Genomic DNA, 16,411 nt, shown 5'->3' with positions numbered 1-16,411 from the left:
CGGGCTGATGGAATCCACTGCCGAAGGCCATATGTGGGGCCAATTTTGGCACGTCAACAGCGCCAATGATGTTTGCAGCCCTCACACAGCAAGGGTGTCGATGGATTGTCTGGCTCAGAACATCATTAACATTTTGCCATGGCCATCTCTTTACCAGATAAGGCTCCCTTTACTGGATAAGGATTGGGGCAGGTAGACAGCCACTCACACTTGCACAATTCGAATAGAGATTGGTGTTTGGGCGGAACCAATTGCCTCAGGCATTCTTTCAGACTCTAGTGAACTCAATGAGGCCACGTTGCACGGCCTATGTGCAAGCTCAAGGTGGCTATACGCGCTACTAAAGAGACTGTCACCTTTAGCGTTCAGGGGTATCTCCATTTGACGGACTGTGATCAATTTGAACTTATTGCAATTCAATGTCAACAGCAACTTTTAGCTGTTAAATTGACAGTGTTTTCTATAGAATAATGATTAGACATGATTTTGGTTGTCTTCTATTCAAAAACTTGACAAAACGCCAGACTTGCGTTTCTTTTGCTGTTCAGTATATATAAACTGAACGCCAAAAGAAATTTTTAATTGTTTTTTACACTTTTGATTTGAATTTTTACATGATTGAAAATAGGACAATGGACCCCACCTAAACAAACATGTCGATATCCTAATTATCAATGACTTCCTCAGTCTGATGTTTTGACTCAATAGAGTTACATGATTGGTTGTTCAAACATACCAAACCAAAGTCTTCTATCCATATAACATTTTAGGATATTCTAATGTTCAGAGGTGTAACATTTCTTTTGGCGTTCAGTTTATACATATATGACATTGTGCATATAATCCGTTCATTTGTTAATGTTCATGTTATTTGTTGCATGAAAGGTATCAGGCCCTTACGCAAGGGTCATCCATAAAATGTCATGAAAGAAAGAACGTGACAAAAAGATATCATTACAAAGTGTGGGTGTTTTATCCTATTTTCTATGATTCAGATTGGCTAACGTTTAATCAAAATTGAATGCTATGATGACTACAGGAAATCGGAGGGGGTATTTTCAAAGGGGTGAGTTCCGGTGACCTTTACATTGACAAGAGCGTGTTTACAAATATAATCTAAAAATATAACATTGTAGGAGAACACCTTGCCCGCACCCTCGAGATTTACCACAATGCATGTACGTATTTAGGCCATTTTCAGTAACATTTCACTGACTAATACATACAATAAAACTAGCCTGTTTCTTGTTGTATTTGCCATTTACAAGAGATAAATTCTTACCTAGCTGAATCAGACAATGTGGAAATCTTTAAAGACAAAGTGTGATTCCGCTTGGAAGTTCATTTTGTAGGCATTGGCCTTGACTTTATATTTCCGAATGAAATCCTTTGAATTTTGTTCAGATGATGCGGGTGGGAATATGCACATTTATTCCGCTATAGACAACAAGAAAATGTTCATGGTAGAGTATGTGATTCCTTGGCTCCATCGGAAATAAGTGTTCTGTCTAATCCCTTAACATGACTCAACACCGTCATCTGATTTAAAAACACTTGTATGTAGGTGAAAAGACTCTACCAACTCCGATGATTTCTTTGGGTGGCATTTTAGAAGTTGGGGCTTACAATATTGAACAAACCTTATGGATAACAACTTCTTGTACCCTTGTTCCTGCCTGGCAACGGTACAAGAATCTGTATCGAAACGTCGCACTCACGAAACATAGAACTTTTGTGCCTTACAGTTTGTTCAATATTGAACTCTGATGATGTTTGGAGCACGGGTAAGTCCATCGGCAAACGCATGTTTTCGGATTTCAGGAAAGTGAGGCATCATTAACCACACATCAATATTACATCATTGCCCGCGAATACACTTTGTTAGTCGTTCAAAAGTGAATACGAAGGTCAAGGTTATATGACCTGACAGAAGACAGATCCAAACGTTCCGACAAATAAACATAACATAATAGATGTACAGATGAACGTGTCTGATACGATCCATAGCTGTAGTGTTTGTTAGTTAATGAGACAAATTACATTGCTAAATAACATGAAGTGATTTGTAAACATCCGGTGGAGTTACACCGTTGTAAGTTGCCGGAAGCAGAGATACTCAGTCACATCTACAAATTTAAACGCTGCTGTGATCCCTACAAAATGTAACCAAATCAAGAATATCACCCCATACTTCGAAATTTTAAAAATTTCATACAATGTGAGTGTGATCCTTGGACAGATGCTCCAAAAACGTAATACCATCATTAAATATATGTGGTGTCTTTGCAATAAACGGACTGTTTCGTTCAACACCAATCATGTTATTGTAATAACATAATTAATTTTATTAATATCATTAGTGTCACAAAAAGTTGAAATACTAAATGGCAGTGAACATTGTTTTTGGATGTACAACAGTCAGATTCAACCTCTTTGATATAAAATGGAAGTAAGTCATCATATGAAACCAATAAAAAAACACAAAGCCAATGTGTGTTTAAACATAAAATATAAAAGTTAAAATAAATAAATGTTCACCCGAGAATTGGGACTTTTGTTCTGAAATCATTGGTATTATAACGTTATGCCTTTGTGTATAATTGCTTTGAACAACGATATTCTAAGACGTTAAACGTTTCCTGATAAAAACAAAATCTAGCGTTTTACTCTTGTGTCACTATTTGCAGGATCAGGGATCATTTATCATGCATCAACACATACTATGAGGTATGGCATAAGTTATAACATGCGGCGATGGGATAGCCTAGTGGTTAAAGCGTTGGCTCGTCACGTGAGTTCGATTCCCCACATGAGTGCAATGTGTGAAGCCCATTTCTGGTGTCCCCCACCGTGATATTGCTGGAATATTGCTAAAGGCGGCGTAAAACCATACTCAGCCAGTCCCCATAACAAGCCAGTCAGCATGGCTAATGTAGGTAAAGTACGTATCACCTGTACTGGTGTAACTCTGAGGGGGTTGATGGATGGGTGCGTTTGAAAGAGTCTAATTTGTGAATGAGTTTGAAATGAGTGTATGAGATGCTGCTTTTATAATTATTTCAGATATATAACAAACTTCAGCTTAATAACGGCTTTGGTGAAACCAACGACACACATGTGCAGCTAGTAACCATTATCGACGTACCTCACCTCTGTCGACAACAACAGCCAACGACAAGCTATTACCCTTAGTGGATATAGAATCACATCAATGACAGATCCAAATAAATCTATCCATAGTTGACTCTTTAAAAAATGCGAACTGTAATGAGTTATCCAGGAGTGATTGTTCCAGCTATAATAGGAAACATATGTAATCGTAGGCAATACCCAACAGCTAAATATCGTCATTGATACACCATTAAACACAGGGAGTATATCACACCTTGCGCACTAATAGCCGTTCTCGCAGTCAGGTGATTGGAACGGCGTGTGCTCCTTATTTATTTGATATTGATAAATGAGGATACCTCCAGATAGTACTGCTCTTGCTATATTACGGTAAGTTGGTTTTCAATGGACTTTCTTGGCTTTCTTGGCAGTCTTGTATAAGAAAAACTGATACTTGGCTGAAAGAACATTTATTAAATCTCCGACGCTGGATTATTTGACAAAAGTATTCTAAAAACTGTTGGATTGTGATAAAATATTCTAAAAAAGGTTGGATTGTGATAAGATATTCTGTAAACTGTTGGATTGTGATAAAATATTCCAAAACTGTTGGATTGTGATAAAATAATCAACTATAAACTGTTGGATTGTGATAAAATATTCTAAAAACTATTGGATTGTGATACAATATTCTATAAACTGTTGGATTGTGATAAAATATTCTATAAACTGTCGGATTGTGATAAAATATTCTATAAACTGTTGGATTGCTGTCGAAGAACGAATAGCGCAAGACAGTATGTATCTACACAATGACATTTTGTTGCATTAATTAATTTGAAGTTGATTATAAAGTAGCTTCTGTTGATGAAAGTCATGGGAATTCAGTAGGAGAAGTGAAACTAGCAGATTGACAAACTGGGGATTGCGCCGCCATCCAACGTAATAAAACCTCTGATAAAGTGTGACCAACTGCTAACATCGGAAGTATTCCTTTCCAGATACTACTAACATCGGGTTCAAATAGAGCTGAAGGGTTCCCCGCCATGAGTGGACACGAGGACAAGGACCAAGGTCCTCCAGGGGCGTCAGATGAAGCAGAACCCGAGGTACGCGTAAGGGTGTCTGTTGTAAGCTGAAACTGTCAGTAATTCACATGTTGTTATGTTTGCATTTCTGTTGTTTTAAATAAGAGGTGGATGTAATTCATGATTCATTGAATTATGTATCCCGGTGTCCGGGGTTTTCGACGATGTAAGACAAAAACGTATTTTTTCTGTAATATCATTTAAAGTTATATTTTACTAACCCCGAGTGATAAATGATATATTCGTCTATTTCACACAAAAATATCAAGTGTTTCCTACAAAAATAGCGTTGATGACATCGTATCGGCGAAACTGTTGCCGCTCGCCACATCCGGGGTCTTTGTATGGGTTTTCAACGATGAGCCATACTTTTTGCTCCGCACTGCGAGGGAGTGTTGTGATCACATGGCTTCCTATTTATATATTGCCTGTCACCAGCAGACGACTGATCTTACTGAATTTTCGCTGGCTATTTTTTGCCATAAAGGCAACTGATTTTGCATCCGAAGTGGTATTAAAGATCTCGGGTAAATAATATGGACGTTTGTTTACTTTTTATATAACTTTACTTCCCGATTTCCATTATGAATAAAACTTCTCACGACAGCGACCGGGCGTCCGCCCTATCGATGAAACTGCTTGTGCGACCCGATCGCACACATACTCCCCCGATATAGCGCGAGCAGTGCAATCATCGAAATCACCAGAACGTCGAAATCAGCTCGTTTACTCTTTGAAATGTTTGTTGTTTAATACTGCACTTAATTTAATGACGTCTTTTTATAATTAATCGAAACTGAATCAAGCAAGTCAGTGATTGACAATACGAGCACCGAACCACGCAAGTGAGATAACGATATTGACATGTGTCATGTGATCCCGACCACCCCATCCATTTAGTCGGTTCTTACTACAAACATAGGTTCCAAGAACATATATTCTGACCTGGAAATATTGCGGGTTTGGCCCATGAAGCAAATACGTAATCATGAAGCATCACCGTGGTACAACGATCAAGTCCGTGAGGCAAAGAGGAAGAGACACTTTGCTGAGCGCACATGGCGCATCTCTGGCTTGGAGATCCATAGACAATTGTACAAATGTGCCCGAAACAATGTTGCCAAAGAAATCAGGAATGCTCGCGCCCATTACATCAATGAGGAAATTTCTAGGATTGCAGACAATCCAAAACGCTTACACAGCTCTCTCCACAAGATCCTTGGAAAATCTAAGGAAGTCTTACTTCCTCATGGCGAGGAAAAGACATTGGCAGAGGATTTCAACACCTTCTTCAATGAGAAGATCACGAAACTACGAGGTGATATTGATTCTTCTTCTGAGGATGTTGTATTCGGGGAGCCCATTGGTACCAAGCTCAGTTCATTCCGTCCGGTAACAGAATCTGAGGTCAAGAAAATAATGCTTTCGTCAAAACCAACTTCATGTGAGCTTGATCCTATCCCGACAAAATTCCTTTGAAAATACTGGATATCATTCTGCCAATCATTACCAAGATCATCAACCTAAGTTTATCATCAGGTTGTGTACCATCATGCTTTAAGCGAGCTGTAGTCAAACCACTCATCAAGAAAACCACGCTTGACCCTCAGAGCCTCAAAAACTATCGTCCTGTCTCAAATTTGATGTTCATGTCTAAAGTTCTGGAGAAAGTAGTCAAACAACAACTCTCGGATCATCTTTCTCAGCATAACTTGACTGATTGTTACCAATCTGCCTACAGGCAGGCTCACAGCACAGAAACTGCTCTAAATTATGTCTTGAACTCTGTCAGATCTGCAGTCGACCATGGTGAATCTGCTTTGCTTGTCCTCCTGGATTTATCTGCGGCTTTCGACACAATTAACCATGAAATTCTTCTTGAGTGTTTGGTGAAAGAATTTGGTTTGACTAATACAGTTCTTGACTGGCTAAGATCCTACCTTTCAGACAGAACCCAGTCCATTCACATCGGAACGTCTTCATCATCCAGTCACACCCTAACCTGTGGAGTTCCCCAGGGATCAGTTCTTGGACCAATTCTTTTCTCCCTGTATACTCAACCGCTCGGAAAACTGATGTCTGCTTATCATGTGCCTCATCATTTCTATGCGGACGACAGCCAATTGTTTGACAGTTTTAAGTCGTCAGAACAAAGTCAGTTAGAGTGCAAGTCCAACCTTGAAGCATGCCTCTCGAGCACAAGATCCTGGATGTCTGCTAACAAGCTGAAACTTAACGACTATAAAACAGAAACAATGGTCATCTCCACAATCTCAAGACAACGAAACCTTATCATCAAAGATATCTCCATTGGGCAATCTTCGATTCCTTTTTCTCCTCTTGTGAAAAACCTTGGCGTTCTTTTGGACTCAAACCTCAGCATGGACAAGCAAATAAATCATCTAGTAAAGACCTGCCACTACCATCTGAAGAACTTCGGCAGCATCCGCAAAGTCCTAACAAAAGAAGCCACTGCCACCCTTGTGCGGACACTGATTTTATCCCGCCTGGATTACTGCAACAGTTTACTGTTTGGCATCACTTCCTCTCAACTCCATCGTCTTCAGAAAATCCAGAACAAAGCTGCACGCATCATCACTCTCACCAGTCCTCGCTGTCACATCTCTCCCCATCCTAAACTCTCTACACTGGCTCCGTATTCGTGAAAGGATTGATTTCAAGATTCTCTGCCTCACCTACCAGTCTTTCTACAACTCAGGACCTTCCTACCTTCAAGACCTTCTGACACACTACTCTCCAGAAAGAACCCTGCGCTCATCACAACAACTGTTACTTGCTGTCCCGAGCTACAATCTCAAATCATTTGGCTCAAGGACCTTTTCATATGCAGCAGCTTCTCTGTGGAACTCTCTCCCCTATCGAGTTAAAATCATCTCCTTCCCTAAGTACATTCAAAACACGACTAAAGACTCGTCTATTTCTTCGCTACAAGTGACTTCCAATCATCCGTACCTGCCAACTGTATATAGTTTTAACTTGAGCTCAGGAAGCGCTTTGAGCATATCCCTGTGACGTGGAAAGGCGCTATATAAATGGCCTATTTTTATTATTATTATTATAGAAGTGACGTTCACATCAACAAGACTCTCTATTCTATACCCGTGAAGATCCGGGTTAGATTTGATCTTCAGTAACCCATGCTTGTCGTAAGAGGCGCCTAACGGTATCAGCTTGTCAGGCTCGCTGACTTAGTTGACACATTTCATCGGTTCCCAATTGCGTAGATCGATGCACATGCAGTTGATCACTGGATTGTCTTGTCCAGACTCGATTATTTTCAGACCGCCGCCCTGTAGCTGGAATATTGCCGAGTGCGGCGTAAAACTAGACGCACTCACTCTATTCTATAAACCAGACCAATCATGTCTTTTCAATGTAAATCATGATTGATTATTTTGATAATCCGACACATGCTATATACCTTAAGTGTGGCAAGTAGATTTCAGCCAGGATCCTTCCTGCAATGATAATTGTCTTTAACAACATTTTAAGCAACATGCTATGAAATGTTTATTTTTTGTCCACATAACCAGCCCTCTATAGAACTCACGTACTGTTAGTCTCGGCGTTTAACTCCGTCAGACGTCATTTTCAGTTTCAGAGAGTTTGCTCAGTGTAAACAGAAGTTACTCATGAACGTGTTTGCTCGTAATTCATTATGAAACCTCACGTAGGTACGTTACACATTTAATACAGTATTGTTGTGTACTGTTTCTACCTAGAATCATTTCAGGGAATTAGCTCTGGAATCTCCTTCAAAAACAAACAGAGAGGGATCGTAGGTAAAGCAGGAATGATTCTAGTGTGCAACCATCCTGTATATATAACCCGAGATCTCCTGTCTGAATTTGAAAGCAAGTCCGTACGCGTAAAATATGCCAATTTTGACCCTGTTGTACATTTATGAAATATTGACACCACTCCACGTGGGATAAGGACATATTGGTTTGGTAAATGTTACAGTCATACATATGGATATCTTTTACCCTTCTCAACAGATTTAATTGTTTGAAATTGCACAATATTTATTCAGAAATCAAACTCACCAACTACCAAAACAGTCTAGAACAACTATAGACGACACCGTGCATACTGAGTATATGGCTTTCATCACAAAAGCATGTCATTGCTTTATGTTTGTACATGCACAATGTTCACAATGAGTACCATGCATTAATGATCCGACTGGATACCTGTGATGTAAATGTAATTATGTAAAGAGCTTTACATTGTACCATTTCCATAGATTAATGCATCAGACTGTTATGGTAGATTCAGCCTTTCGTGAATTGTTCTAAGCGTATGTATTGGCGTGCTGGTCTATGATGTCCTGTAATGCCAGAACTATTTACCTGTAATTACTTCGGTGATAAACGTGATTGAGTGGACCCGGCCCTTCACTCCCAGAACCATTCCGTGTATTCTGTTTCATGTTACTGACATGGGATATGGCTGTGTGTAATCCATTCCATACGTTATACATTATGTCTATCTACTTTCACCTTTGCTGTTATATTATTGATTAACGTGGTTTACTGAAGGATAGGCACCCGTGAAGAGACACCTCATCGTGGTGGGTGCTGGGTAACGCTAAGCGCTCTTCAACCCCACGTTGTGGACCCGGGGGTATCTTTGGTCCACCAACCCGTTTGCCGTGGGTTGCGCCCCTGTGTCTGGTGGTTGAGGGCACTGGTTCCAGGAACAGTGTTCCTTTGCCCAACACACCACTTCGCCCCTTACTTCACTTAGACGGGTGGTTGAATGGGCCCGGTTGAACCAATCGGCTGGTCATGTCGAGCCCTGTGCATCAATTGTATTTGCACAAATTATATTATAAACAATATTTTTGACTTTAGGTCTTGGCTCATTTTTGTTTCTAAAACATCACTTGATTTTGATATATTTCCAAACCCACTGAGGTGTTTTAAATGCCAAAAGTTTGGTCATGGGGTAAATTCATGCAAAAATCCAATTACTTGTGCTCACTGAGATGAGAAAACACATGTTACCGAAGATTGCGATAGCAACTTTAAAATATGTGTCAACTGTTCTGGACAACATTCATCCTTGTCGAAAGATTGTCCAATACGGAAGAGACAATTGCAGATTAGTAAAATCAAAACTACTCAGAACATTTCAATGTCACATATGTTCTCGTCACGATATTGCTGAAATATTGCCGATGTGACGTTAAATAATAACTCTCTCTCTCTCTCTTACTGAAGGATAATGCCAGCAAATTCACCCTGTAAACTAGTCACTAGCTAGCAAATAATCAGTTTGAACGTCAATTTGACTAGAGAGAGACAAAATGATTAGACCCAATTATTCAAGTGAGTGAGTTTAGTTTTACGCCGCACTCAACAATAATCCAGCTATATGACGGCGGTCTGTAAATAATCGAGTCTGGACCAAACAATCCAGTGATCAACACTATGAGCATCGATCTACGCAATTGGGATACGGTGACATGTGTTAACCAAGTCAGCGAGCCTGATCACCCGATCCCGTTAGTCACCTCCTGCAACAAGCATGGGTTACTGAAGATCAGTTCTAACCCTGACCAAATATTTAACCTGACATGTAGCATGAATCAGATTGACTAGCATCATGAATGAAATTGACTTATCAGATTTGCCATAATGACTAGAGACAGAAGTCAAATTAACATCAGTCAGTCTGATGTTTGCATTGTCTTCACCCAACAAAAGTTCCCTCAGAAACAGATTGACTACTTATACGAGACAATTTAACAAAATAGATTTGTCATGGCGGCAAGACATGGAAGTCAAATTGACTAGTTAATAATGTTAGTTAATTTAATGAATCAAACGTGTTATAATGACTAGCTACAATTTACATAAGTCATATCTACGTATGACATTAGTCAATTTGACTAGTCTTCTTTCAGTCACGACCCGTGAAGATCCAGGTTAGATTTGGTTTTCGGCAACCCATGCTTGTCGTATTATGTGGCCAAACTCAGTGTCTTGGGTAATGGCCTGACCCGCAGCCCACAGGATGATATATATCTGATGATTATTTTTCTGACTGTGGCATAATAGATCATTCATTTACACCCTCTAAATTCACATTTAGTTGAATGGTATCTCAATGTTTGGCCCGGATAATCACGTTGTGTGGATTTGGTCCAAACCAGAACAGCGACTTGTACCGTGGTCCGTGTTTTATTGTGAAAGCTAATTCTATTTTTCAGGTGTTTACCATGGACTATGGAACTGGTCAAGAACTGACCATCCCGACAGCTGATGCGGTAGAACCCCCTGATGGAGGAAAGGGATGGTGCTTAGTATTCTTTGCTATGATTTTAGCATCTTTTAGGGAAGCATTCATCGTTCTTCAACAACCCACACTATTCTTTATGAAAAGTATGACAAGAACAAGTACCGGTAACTCATCTGGAGGCTTCGGACAAAGCCAGGGGTTCTTTTTACCAACCTTAGATTCCCTGTCAGTGGAAGCACGAACAATAGTGGACATTCACAACGCTCTCTTTTCTATATCAGGTATGTCTTGTAAGCAATAACAAAATCAAAATGTTTGCTCGTCTTTGAATGTTTCTACACCGTTATAATCAGACATTGTTCAAAGACATGTATTTTTAACATCTGTGATTGTTCAAGGTAAAGTATTTTAAAGATAAACTGTTCCAGCTCAAGTATTTTAAAGATTAAAAAATGTTCAAGAACAAGTTTTCTAAAGATCAGACATTTTTCTAGGGCAAGTATCTCAAAGACAATAAATTGTTCATGGACAAGTATTTCACAGATCAGAAATTGTTCAAGGACAGGAATTCTAAAGATCAGAAACGTTTCAAGGACAGGTATTTCAAAGATCAGACACCGTTCAAGGACAAGTATTTCACAGATCAGAAATTGTTCAAGGACAAGTATTCCAAAACTCAGAAAGTTTTCAAAGACAGGTATTTTAAAGATCAGAAATCGTTCAAGGACAAGTATTTTAAAGATCAGAAACTGTTCAAGGACAGCTATAATAGAGATAAGAAATTGTACAAGGACATGTATTCTCAAGATCAGAAATTATTCAAGGACATGTATTCATGCATGTGACATGACCCTAGCGTGTAGGTCTGGTGACAGTCTCTTGATTAGGAAAACAATCACATTGAAAAGACTAGAACATCAGTTGTCATGACGTGTATGGTTAACTCAGCATTGGCTTCAATGCCGTTGCTCCTTATGGCTGTATAGATGCTGGTAATGGGCCTGGAAAGTTAAGCTTATACTACAATAAACGCTAAATATGTTGAAGAAATCTCCATGTAAAATGGACCCGTGAAGATCTATGTTACAATTTAATAATTGCCCCAAAGTTTGAATGTTAATATATCCATTATGAAATCTATGGAACAAGACACCTGCCTAACGGGCATAGTCCTGGGTGAGGGCCAGATTGTAGCGCTAGGAATTCTTAGACAATCCTCTTGCAAAGCTGCATGTTTCAAATTTATAGTACACCATTATGAAATACCGAAAGTCCTTTTGTTCAGTTGGAGTAATGCAGGTCTTTATGTCTTTACCTTGACCAGGGAATGACCTGCACGTCTCTATTCCTGAATATATCCATTAAACCACAAGTTGTGTGTAGACCGACCGTAACCGATAGGAAACCACACAAACGACTCATCTTATGCGCAAATATAAAACGGCTGGCCTCATCAAGATACCGAACCCTGTCACAATTATTGAATGTCGTACAAATAAACTTGCCATGTTATGCGTTGACAGTGTCCATCACGTCACCAACATGATTCTCTTATAGTTGATCGGCTAATCTTAATTTTAAATGAACTAAAGATGAATTTTTAATCCGTTACGGTCAGTTACGTAAAAGTACAAATGCGATTATGTCTGTGAGATTGTTACTGTTTCTTACCGTTTCAGTAATGTTTCGTTGTAATAGTTTCAAAACTAGTCATGCATTTGTTTTTCTTACCCGACTGACATCAACCAACGCTATTTTTGGATCGAACATACAAAAAATCTTATCATTTCATCAATCGCGTTACAGGAATCCTAAGTGGAACTCTGACGGTCTTGACTGGTTACCGGTGGGTGGCGCTGATCGGAAGTGTTCTGACTGCCGTGGGGTATCTCGGGGCTGCGTTCTCTGATATTTCCAATGTCCATCTCATCTCCTTCCTGTATGGGGCATTACCAGGTTAGCAGTGTCCAATAGTACGTCAGTAAAGCCTGTGGATCTAATATTTTCAAATTTGTGGTAAATGGTTACGTGTGAGCGTAACGAACAGAAAACTGGTATTGCTTTAATGGGTGAGTGAGTTTAGTTTTACGCCACACTCAGCAATATTCCAGCAATATGGCGGCGGTCTGTAAATAATCGAGTCTGGACCAGACAATCCAGTCATCAACAACATGTGCATCGATCTGCGCAATTGGGAACCGATGACATGTGTCAACCAAGTCAGCGAGCCTGACCACCCGATCCCGTTAGTTGCCTCTTACGACAAGCATGGGTTACTAAATATCAATATTCTAACCCGGACCTTCACGGGTGATACTGCTTTAGAAAACAACCATTATTAGGTCAAGGGCCCTCGGTGTAAGCATGGACTGTGGACTAAAACCATACAACACTCATATATGTAGATTTGAATTCAATACAGATGACACTTCTGTTCATTTGCGCTGATCATATTTCTAGAATTGTCACCTCCAGTCACCAAAGGTATAAGCATTTCAGTCTTTACTCTCTCATAAACTGAAAAGTCTGAATATAAACAAATTTTTCAAAGAGGTACGAAATCACACTTGGTTTGAGGCATAATTTAAAGATTAGATATTCCAATATTTAACACATTCTGTTACATTTCAAATGCTAAGTTTCACTCTGAAAGTTATATTCCTCTTGTCATATACTAAGACAATTCCTCTTGTCATACTTCAGGAATCGGGCACAACTTAATCGTTGTGGCATACATCACGGCAATACTGCAATACTTCAGAAGGCGCCGCCTGGTGGCTCTACTCATCCCCCATGTTGGTGCCATCCTGGGATCAATTGCTTTTTCTGTCATGTCAGTTCTCATTTTTTGGATCCTTCGGTATCAGCAGCTGGAAGAGTTATCTCCTCTTTCAAGCGGGTGTTGCTGGTATCATGATTCCGTGTAGCCTCTTTTTGAAACCCCTGAATGCCCGGATGAAAGGTCCAGCCAATCAAAACCTAATATCTTATATGATGGGTATGGATGAACTGAAAGTGTTCCGGTCTCTACTACTCTACGTCTTCGCGGCGGTCTGTTGCTGTTGGGGCGGAGGTAGGAAATAATGCATACCGAAATGTTTTGTGATGGTTTGTTTGTTTGTTGTTTAAAGCCACACTCAGCAATATTCCAGGAATATGACGGCGGTCTGAATATTGTGATCATAGAGAACATGCACATTTATATTGAAATTTGTGTTTTCATAGAGTAAACTATAAATGTGTACCTTTTCTTTTTCTACAGCCTGCAGAAGAAAACACTTATTTCTTGCTTATTCAATGCACTCACGAACAAGGCAAAATTGCATTTATACATTATTTAGACCGATTTATCTTGCAGTTAGACCCATTTTAATTGGGCCTTTTCCCATTGGAATTTGCCCATATGGCACTTGATGAATTAAATAGTGTTTTCTATTTGAAGGTATCAGTGTTATTGAGGCCAAACTACCGAGTTTCAAGGGTCTGCTCGTGTTCCTGCCCGCTGGTCAGCTATTGGTGTACGTCATACTGTTGACCAGTCTCGTGGGCACCTGCTTCTCATGCTGCATCTCCAGTAATATCCGTCTGAGGAGTGTGGTCATTGCGATGGCTGTCTTCAGTGGAATCCTGTTCCTCCTCAACATGATGGCCAATATGCTGTATGACTTCATCTATGCCATCGTCTATTCCATACTTGTCGGAGTGTTGAAAGGTAAATACAGTTAAACATCGATGTGTCGCTCTCGATGTAATATCTTGGTCCTTTCGTATTACGTCTGTATGTTCCAATTGTGTCGAATCTTGGATAACTCGAAGTATTTACGGCGTCCGACACAATGGACTGTAACTCGCTTATAGCCAGCTGAGACCTGTGTAAGGATGTAGCTTACACATATGACATAATATAGCCACGGAATTCCCTTACAGAATTATACCCCTTTGGCGAACCAGAATCCTGATCATGGTAAATGCCCTGATTATGACCATAATACCATATAGGATCACGTTCAGTCATTGAATGAATGAGTGAGTTTACTTTTACGCCTCTTTCAGCAATATTCCAGCAATATCATTGCAGGTGACACCAGAAATGGGCTTCACACATTGTACCCACGTGGGAATCAAACACGGGTCTTCTGAGTGACGAGCGAACGCTTTAACCACTGGACTACACCACTAGGCCCCAGGATCACTTTCAGTTTCAGCATTGATTAAGCATGCGTGTTGTGATGTAACTGAAATAGTGTTAAGACCTGACACACAGACGCTATCACACTCACAAAACGTGGAGGTTTTACCATAATGTAAAATGATTGGACAGAGGTGTCTCAGGCCAGGATCGTTAAACAGGGTTCTAATACAATATATACCCGAAGAAGACCTTGTGCCTGGTATCAAAGACCCTGTGAACATGCAACTCTATTACACAGTGATAAAACCAAAGTGACGCTCCCTGTGCCAGGGGCAACCGTTGACTCGTCACACTGTGATACAGCTTACTGGTATTTACTCCAGTTATTGAAATATCGACAAGAACCTAGTAAAGCCCGCTTGATCATAACGCCGGAGATATGGGTTGCCCTCACTTCATGGGTACAATGTGAGAAGTCAATATTTGGTAATTACTCCAGTTATTGAAAATTCACAAGAACATAGTAAAGCCAATCTCACTTGATAAGTATATTCCTCATCACCGTGAACACCATGAAAATAGGATTGCAACAATCTCAACCTTTATTATAAATGTCCAATGGACAGAATGGTTAAGAAACCCTTAATCCCTGCGTGTTAACGCGATGTTACAGGTATAGGAGAACCTTTACTGGAGTATTTCATTCCACTGCTCCTCGGGGACGACAACGCTGCGATCGGTGCAGGCATTTTGACCTTTGGTCAGGGCCTTGGAAGTCTGTCGATGCCAAGCATAGCGAGTAAGCATATCTTTATTGCCTACATTTGGACATTTGCCTTATGGTATTTGTAGGTATTCTAAAATGTGTTTGCAGTCGTCGAAGTAATTGTTCTGTGAATAATGTACTATGAGATTGGTTATTAACAGTTTTTTTATTTACCACACTGGTTACTCTCTATTTCACTGCAGAATTTGACAAACGACGTACTGATTGTAATAACCACAGAACTCCGGATCATGGGTAATCGGGAGCATGTTGTTGATGGGGTCTGGGAGTTGGAATTGTTTTGAAGTATATTTGATCCAAATTCTGGAAAATAAAAATAAATTGCCTCGGATGTTTAAGAGGTTATTTAATGTCTGGTTCCTTTGTCTATAGTTAAAGATTTCATAACCTCATGGTCGCTGCAAATTCAGTAAAAATATGGTCTAATAACGTACTGAGCTACGAACTAACTTCAACTCAAGCAGATGTGCTGCAAAGCTGTTCACCCCTGCTCCAAATGTCGTTAAGTAGAATGTCCTTGCAGACTAACTAAACACAGCAGTATCACTGTCATTGGGTTGCAATGTAATATATACCACCGTTAATATTACCACAATGAAGAATCTTCCTGTTTAATGTTGCAGACGAAATCGAAAAATCTACACAAAAAGTAGACGGGTGTTTCTATTTGGCCGGAGCTATCTTCTTCCTGTCAGCTGCCTGCATCATCTTTGCCTACCGCTTACACTTGCGTGAGACCAAACGTGTGGTAGTCCCAGATGATCCAGACGAAAAGCCTTCTCAGGATACAGAAGTAACTGGGATGGATATGGAACGATTCTGATACAGCGAGGCACCCCACGTCATAACGCGGAACATATAGCCACATGCCAGCTTTTGCATATTATAGAACCATACATTTCACATGATCATTTGCTATATTTAGTAAGGAAATCTCAATGTGCTTACTATTATTATTCACGATGAACGTCAGTGCGTTGCAAATTGGATGTTCTTTGAGCAATTGAAATACTCCATATCGTTCCG

General features: G+C 39.9%; 1 protein-coding gene across 1 annotated transcript; it reads left to right on the top strand.

Annotated features, from left to right (window-relative positions):
• Positions 1–3,395: 3,395 nt before the first annotated feature.
• On the top strand, positions 3,396–16,411 carry LOC124289143. The gene is made up of 8 exons (XM_046725747.1): positions 3,396–3,501; positions 4,113–4,220; positions 10,438–10,747; positions 12,273–12,422; positions 13,170–13,539; positions 13,909–14,178; positions 15,272–15,397; positions 16,009–16,411. The coding sequence occupies exons 5-8, from the start codon at positions 13,260–13,262 to the stop codon at positions 16,206–16,208; spliced, it is 876 nt and encodes a 291-aa protein (XP_046581703.1). The 5' UTR covers positions 3,396–3,501; positions 4,113–4,220; positions 10,438–10,747; positions 12,273–12,422; positions 13,170–13,259; the 3' UTR covers positions 16,209–16,411.

This window comes from Haliotis rubra, unplaced genomic scaffold (genome assembly GCF_003918875.1).
Source record: "Haliotis rubra isolate DU_JTF1 unplaced genomic scaffold, ASM391887v1 Scf1115, whole genome shotgun sequence".
Lineage (NCBI taxonomy): Eukaryota > Metazoa > Mollusca > Gastropoda > Lepetellida > Haliotidae > Haliotis > Haliotis rubra.
The sequence above is the reverse complement of the archived record's forward strand: the minus strand, read 5'-3'. Positions and strand labels throughout refer to the sequence as shown.